We start from the raw sequence: 8493 nt of genomic DNA, 5'->3' as shown, positions 1-8493 counted from the left end.
AGTGTCTGCTGAGCTGACGTCATCCAAAATAGATTACATAGAAATTCGTCCAACCATACTGGTTACATTGAAAATAGACTGATCATGAGGCAGATATCTACGTCAGAAACCCCCAGGGTGTTTTCCTGACTGGACGCTCGTGACAAGATAATCACGACTGACCATTCACGTGCCCCTAAGGAAATAACAGGAATTTTGTTTAAAAATAGGATTTAATGAAGTAGGGGTTAATTCAGTGGTATTCAACATGAAGCCTGGAATTCTTTCTCTATATTAAACTTTTAAATCTGAAACAGTGAAATAATACAAAACATATTACACCAGGCATTTAATAATTCTTAATCTTTATACTTAGTCTAATTCTCTGTTGTCTTAATATTTAACATTGCTGTTAAAGAGAATCAAAGGTCTCAAGTTGTTTTTAATACATAGAAAATTACATATATTGTTAAATATATTACAAGAGGCCCCATTGCCCTGCATCACTCACCTGGAATTCACTTTAAGATTTTCTGCCTTTAAATTAATAATAAAAAAAACAAAGGCCTTTCAGTTAATCAGAAGTCCTTTCTAATTTTGTTTTACAAATTTGACCCCTGTTACATTGAATATGTGTTAAGGTTATTGGGTTTGACCCCTGTTACATTGAATATGTGTTAAGGTTATTGGGTTTGACCCCTGTTACATTGAATATGTGTTAAGGTTATTGGGTTAACTTATTTTTGAAAAGTTTATGGGGCTCAATCACAGGAATCCATCAGCAAAATATCATGATTCTGGGCCTTTTCATTTTTGAGAAGTTTAATTTATAGGAGAAAATTGACGACAGATTGACAGACGATGGACACAATTTCGGGCCAGGTGAGCTGATAACAACATACACATATAACTTTTATATGAAAGTTAATTACTGCTGTACATGATATTCTTTCGTTTGTTCCCTCCTCACATCATCAGGTGATATGTGTGTATATACATGTATGCGTATATAGCATAACATTAAAAAAAAAAAAAAATGAAGACAATTTCTTAACTTTATCCTGGCAAGGCTTAAACTCTAATCTACAGCACCACATTGTGTAGCCAGGAAATATACTATAAAGCTAATGCACCGTTAATACATCTATATATGTTTGTTTACAATATTTAAAATCAACATTGTGATATGACGCTAAACACAACAAATCTAAAACTGATCTATTCTAAAAAAATAGCTTGTCACAGGTTTCAGATTTGTTTATTAAAAATGACGTAACAATGCAACAATATAATAAATGGCTTGAAAATAAGGGAGATTTTGTCTCACACCGGGAAGGTATTCATGTATACATTGTATGAGGCTTGAAATTGACACAATTTTTGAATCTATTAAATTCAAAAAGATCAGATTATGAAACACATGCTGATATGCCAGTGATCACACAGACTTTACTGAAGCTCACCAAAAATGAACAGATACAGCAAAACTGGAAATGTGTTGGTTTCTTACATAAATCCAATAAATTTGTTGGTTAATTAAACCTGGTATCACAACCTCCACTCGTGTCCTGCAATTAAGATTTTAGATTAAAACATGTCACTTTAAGACTTTCGAACTTCCCCAGCTTGTGGCAAAAACTTTTTGACTTGAGATTACCAAATTGGTGGAAAGACTTCAAAAATAGGCGACATCTAATGAGAATCAATATATTTATGGTAAAGTCACAACATTTCTATAATTGGCTAAATAACATTAACATGTAGTGGAAGAACTTTGATTCTTTAATATACAAAATTAATACAAATACTGCAAACATAATATTTAATACCGATGATCATTGAACTGTCGATAATGAAATTGAATGGCATTTACATTTATCTATTAATGATACAGCTTTGCATGTGTAAACTTGGTAATGTTTACCTGCAGACCTGTGTCATTTATATTAATTATAACATTCATATCAGGATAATTCAGAGGTGACATTTATATTTCACAGTACATTATTTTAGCTAACAGATAATACAGTATACAGTCAAAGTTTGTCATCTCAAACTTTGATATCTCGAAGACCTTACCTAATTGGAAATAAAAATTCAGTTTCTGCGGTAAAACTCTATATATCGATCAGGTTAATTTCCTTAACTATCCCGGTACTTAGGAAACTTCAAAGTTTTTATCATGACCCTTCTGGCTTCAAGATATCGAGGTTATACTACAGTAGATGAATATTGTACTAATAGTCACAGGAACAATGGCATTTACAGTCTGACAAATGCCACATCTGTTAGGTTTATAGAAGGAATAAAGCCACACTAATGTGAATAATTACATCATCATTATTATATAAATAATGTAAATCATCATTCCTTTGTAAGTATACATTGTATATCATTATTACTGTACATCACGAAACCTGACTTCGCTGACATTGTATGTGAGCCAATATGTCGGATATGACAGCGTGTCCGTAAAGTCAGGTTTCACTATACATATATACATTGTATCTGTTGAGAGATACACTCAGGTCAATATAACATCAAAAAAAGTATGATACATATTATTACGGTACAAAACAAGAGACCCAATGGGCCTGAATCACTCACATGCTTCTAATGCAACATTGTCATTGATCTAGCTATAGGTCATTTATGAAGATACTTTGTTTAGACAAGCTAGGTTTAATCATTTAGATAAAGGATAGGTGCCAACCTGGGTCTTTCTGCGGCCATTAAGTATTAAGGCTAATATTTTGCAGGAAGATACTTCAAGATCAGCTTCATATGGTAAGCTATTTAAAACATCAGATTTTTTTTCTGGGCTTATAGAAATTTCAAGGATCAAAGGTCACAGGGTGTAAAATGCAAGTTCCATTTTTATACTCAGCTGATTGATCACCTCTCTGTGGGGTAAGGTGGATGTAGAGGCCACAAAAGGATTTACAGTGTATTTTTGGCTTAGTCAACTAAATCTAGTTGGAACGTAAACAGATATGAAAATTCAGAAAATAAAGCCAGTGGCTATATCGAAACTACAGAACCAATATTTGCTTTCATAAAATTCACAATAACAAATATTCACTTTTTTCTTTGTTTTTTACCCTATTTATTGCTTAATCCTTCATATTTTTGTGGACATAAATTTATGCAGTTTTTGACCAGAATCTTAGTTCTTATGCTAATTTCAGTAAACTGGTTGCCTATTTTATAGTTGGTAAGTATCATAGATGTGCTAATTCATCATTACACTTACCTTAAATCCTCTCTATGTTCGTTGTATTGCGACAGAATTACAGAAATATGTTGAATGATAGAATATATAATCAAATGATTCTCTAATATGAGAATCAATACTGTAGTCTTTCAAAATTGGAAAGAAAGCCAGAAAATTTTACACTGATTATGGGGAATCTTTTATATCGAGCTCCATTCTCTCTATATATGTAAATAATTAGCTGTGGAGAGTAGGTCATATATATATGCACGAATAAAACGGTTTGTGAAGAATGGCGAATGATTTTCTGTAGCTCGGCCCGACCAGGGCAGGTTTACATTATATCTTTAAATGCTTTTTTACAAACCCTATTTATATTATGAATTGTTGACGTAACTGAGCAGATTTGAAGGAAATCAAATTAAGATAAACCCCTATGGGATTACAAAGGTTAGTTTGACAAAAAATGTTTATATCTATAAACAAAAACATAAAGAGAATTTAAATTTGAATGTAGTAAGACATGTACACTTACAGTATAATTCAAATGTACTAAAAACATCATCTTCGCTAGCCAAGGCTTCTGATTACGTTACACTCCACGAACCCTTGGCGGATATAGTCGTGTTCAAACCTTCGCGCCCTGGAATCCCAGGGCACCCAATCAAATAGCGTTTTACATTCTGGCTTGGTTTCACAGTAAACAAAAAATGCGGCACCCAGTACAGAGCTACATTGCCGACTATGTCATGGCATTTTACCTAAATACAAAAATCACAATCTTTGGGGGAACATTCGCAGTGTTTGATCAATTCATATAAGTCATTGATCACATATCTCATCGAAATGACACCAAACCTGTGTTTGTAAACATCACCGATGAAGTAAATTGGTAACGCTTGTTTTGATTGGTCGAAAATTTCATGCGTGAAGGGTGGTAATTTTGAATCACCGCTAGAGGGCCAGAACTGACGCCTATATCTGCCAAGGGTTCGTGGAGTGTAACGTAATCAGAAGCCTTGGCTAGTGAAGATGTAAAAACATGTACGATTACAGTATATCATTTTACAAAAAAGAATTCACCAAATTTTATCACACAGCTATCATACAACCATTCCAACTTATCAATGCCATGTGATTACCAACACTATGTTGGCCCTATAGGTACTGTTAATAGCCAATATAATGTCCCCTATTGTACCTCATACATGGTCTATTGTCACAATGACCATTGTGCTAAAAATGTCTAAGTCACTGCATTGTTAACAAGTGAGCTCTTAATGAGTGCTTGTACATACAATAATTCACAAACCCGATTTGTAGAGAATTCATGTATCTGTACTGTCTGTGCCCGGTTGTGCCAAGAAATCACAAACTCTGATTTGTAGACAAGTCACATATCTGTGCATTATTTCAAAAGAAAATCACAAATCTCTGATCATATGTATCTGTTTGTTATCCCAAGTCACCTGTCTGTACGTCGTGGTTGTTGAGTCAAAGTTCCTGTGAGCTAATGTTCACCTCAAACCCGATGGACTCGTTGTCAGATTCCTCAGATTCCTGTTTGTTTGTGGTGACGGTTAGTGAGGTCACATTTTCCTGCTGTGATGCATTATTTATTGCTGAGACAGCCTCTTCTTGCTGTTTAATATCCGACAAACTGTCCAACATACTATCAATACTGGACATCACATTGTCCCCGGTAATTACTGAGGGCAAAGAGTTATCTCCCTTTAATGACTGTGCGGTCCCTGATGGCAGTGCTTTGTTATCAACCTCTATACAAACTGTACTAGTATTGGTTGAGTTATCTCCCCCTTCACAAATAGAACTAGTAGGAATGGAGCAATCTTCTACCAAAACTGATGTAGAAGGTCGAGAGTTATCCCCCCTCTCACAGACAGAACTAGAAGATTGACAGTGACTTCCCCTTAAATTCACAGAACTGGTATGGCGATCTGGTGATTGATTTTGACTTTCTGATGATATTTCAAGACCTTGGTCTTTGGATGCAATGCTCATATTTGTTGTATTGTTCATGTCTGAGACTTCTTTGGAACCAAAGGTTTTCCCAGTGTTCTGTTCCAGTAACAAATCTGTTCCCAATGGTTTTGATGTTGAGGAGGAGTGTAATATTTCCTCACCGAAACTGTTGTCTTTGGTGTTGCTGGGTTTCTCCGAGACTTTTGGCGTTTCCTCACATAAGGTATCATCCTTTGAAAGAATCGAGTCACTACAGTCAGAGATGTCTGAATAGACTGACCAGTCAGAAACATCCATGTGGTCAGTGGTGCTACTCAGAGTGGTAGGTCCGTCTTCCGTTATAGTTTTATCACTGTCCTGATTTCCAAGGTTAGCTTGACCTTCAGAATTTTCACTACAATCTGATATATCTTCATACGTTTGACCTTCAGAATTTTCACTACAATCTGATATATCTTCATACGTTTGACCTTCAGAATTTTCACTACAATCTGATATATCTTCATACATGTCTGTTAGTTGGGTGTCTTTCTTGGATGCCTTTGTTGTGCAAGTAACAGGTCTTTTTTCTCCTGTGATAGAATTTCCAATTGTTTCTATAGAACTTTCTGGAGTTTCTACAGCATTTTCTTCAGAGGATAAGGAACTTTTTTCATTTTCAAAAGCATCATCTTTATGGAGAGTTTCTTCCTCAGTTGAAAATACTGTATGAGGTTTAATAGATTCAACTTTCTTTTCTAATGAGCTGCTTTGGTTCTCAGAATAATCGTTATTTGTCCCTGATGGACGGAGAATTACATCACACATATTCCTTGTCCTAGTGTCATCGGTTTTCTCCTCCGCTGACAGATACTCAGCCATCACGTCTTCAAACCCATCAGTCTTGTTCCTGTCTTCTTGTGTGAGCTGAATAAATGCATCAAATATGTCCAATCTCTGGTGTGTACTTTTTGAATCATGAAAACAAGCGCTGTCCTCTCTCTGACCTGACTGCTTCTCCTCTGATACAAGATGGCGGTCACTTGATGATGTCCTGTTCTCGTTAACACCTAGAAGGGGGTTATTTCTACCAAATTCTGATGTCCCCTCCATACTTTGTATTTTCCTCTCCTTAGAATAACTCTGATCACCTTTGCCACAAGGATCATCAGCCTGGTGAACATCTGTATGGGAAGTAGATTTTTTGTAGTATTTTGACGGGCTCATGATGCTGAATTTTTTCCTCCTCTTTTCACCAGAGCTACCTGCACTAGCTTCGTCTACTGCTGGTTTTTTCTCTTCACATTGATTGCTTTTGGAACTGTTCATCTTTACTCCTTCGTGAGCTAACATCAAGGCTAAATCTATAAGATCCATTTTACAAATGTCAGTCATTACAATGGAGGGTTTCATAGCGACCGCCATGATATTTGACATCTGATCTTTTGTGTGAATCTCCATATAGTCTGTGAAACTGCCGGGGTGGTTTGTAAGGATGTGTTGCTTCAGACGGAAAGACGTGACAGCCATATAGCTACAGTAAGCACAAAGGAAAGTGGTTCCTTCTTTCCTGGAATTCCCTTCCATGAGTCTCTCTACTTGCTCCTCCACTGGTCCCCGGAGATTTTTCGGAACAAGGCGGGGACACAACTGGTTAAATCCACCATGAGTGACGAGATGGCGACAGTAGACTCCAAGGTCCTCACTATGGAAATGACACTGGTGGCAGACGTAGCGAGTCGGCCCGTTATCTGAGGACAAGAGACGAAATTCATTGATTATATGATAACTGTTCATCAGATCAAATGATAGTTGTTCATTAGTCACAGGAATTAGTAGTACACAATATGGTATCGAATAAAATCTGATGACATTTATAAACATTTCCAACTTCACATTTCATTATCTTGACAATCTATAAAACATTAACATATATATATATAAATATACATATAGGGGATTGTTACATTCCTACTAGTTCTATTTATGGAGGGGGAGATAACTCGCTCAAGCGGAACTAATCTCTGACACACCGGTAGATCTACTCGGCTGATGTTCTTACAGGTGTAGAAATGAAACAGTCACCGGTGCCTATTAAATCTGTAAACTGCTGAAACAATAGCTTAATTACTGTCGAGGTGTTCAGAGTACGACTGTTACGGTCAGTGCTGTCTATTAAATCGGATAAAATGCCAACTCAGTAACAGTAACATTTTATTCGCACATGCGCAGTACTAACTTCCTGTGCTAATATACACATGGAAATGGCGTGGTTGTCGGTAAAACGTAAGTTGGACTTTCAAACAGTATTTTATGTGTTTTACATATAATCTGTGTTAAATTTAAACGGTTATTTGATATAACATTAATAAATTGTTATTCGTTTGAATTCCATTTTATCGTTATTCCTTTTGCAAACATAACATGAACATCAGATCGTTATTGAAGTGACTAAGCGAAAGAAACTTTATTGAGACTGTATATCGGCAAAACTACACCAAACTACGAGTGACAGAACGAAACATTACATATACATTTACATGTATTGACCAGTCTTTACATTGAAGTGATGAACGACAGAGCGGAGTTATAATGATTATATAATGTTGACAAATATTGACCAAACTTTGCACCAAAAATTACAACTCGCTTAATTCGAACACTCGGATAACTCGAAGTTTTCTCGTGGTCCCGTCTAGTTCGAGTTAACGAAGTTCCACTGTAGTTCTTTTTGTGAAAGGAGAGATAACTCTACCAATACTAGTACAGTTTGTATAGAGGACAAGTCTTATTCAGAATATATGTCCATGGTAACAGTTACTGCTGAAGGGTTGAAGGACATATATAAATATGCTTCTAAGTCAAAAGTATTACATACAGGGTCTTCAATGAGTTTTCATTTCAATAAGATTTGATGAAACAGGTCTTGGAAGTTTAAAAAAAAAATCAAATTAAAACTTTTAAGACAAGTTTCTTGAAGTTTCGTATGAAATGAAATTTAAGATACTGTATTACCACAAACTTCCATTAGACAAGATTAAAGTAAAAATGTGGAGGACTAAATCAAACAGATACCGACATTCTGTTGCACCATACATGACAATTCATGATGTAACGCCATTGTCCATATTACGACGTCACAATGGATTTCTGACTAGTGCACTCAATGAATGAAAAACATTCCAGGGTATATTACACCATAATAGTGCAAATATATTTCAAGGGTAGAATTCACTAGATACCAGAAAATATATAAAACCAAACCCTACTGTTATACACAGGGGCTTGACATATTCCTATGACCAAGAATGAAATATATAACCCCAGGGTCCAACCCC

At 35.7% G+C, this 8493-nt stretch overlaps 1 protein-coding gene and 1 long non-coding RNA gene across 2 annotated transcripts in view; one reads left to right on the top strand and one right to left on the bottom strand.

Moving 5' to 3' along the window:
- The first annotated feature begins 370 nt into the window (after nt 1-370).
- On the top strand, nt 371-1185 carry LOC117340805. Its single transcript, XR_004535447.1, has 2 exons — nt 371-661; nt 703-1185. It is a non-coding gene; the product is annotated as an uncharacterized LOC117340805 (long non-coding RNA).
- A 2951-nt stretch (nt 1186-4136) lies between these two features.
- LOC117340553 overlaps nt 4137-8493 on the bottom strand; it is a 34389-nt gene continuing 30032 nt past the window's right edge. Inside the window, exon 6 of the mRNA XM_033902311.1 lies at nt 4137-6906. Within this exon, the coding sequence (XP_033758202.1) occupies nt 4688-6906 (2219 nt within the window). The 3' untranslated portion in view covers nt 4137-4687. The remainder of the gene's footprint in view (nt 6907-8493) is intronic.

The sequence above is a fragment of the Pecten maximus genome, chromosome 13 (assembly GCF_902652985.1).
Source record: "Pecten maximus chromosome 13, xPecMax1.1, whole genome shotgun sequence".
Taxonomy (NCBI): Eukaryota; Metazoa; Mollusca; class Bivalvia; order Pectinida; family Pectinidae; genus Pecten; species Pecten maximus.
This window is presented reverse-complemented; position numbering and strand designations above follow the sequence as displayed.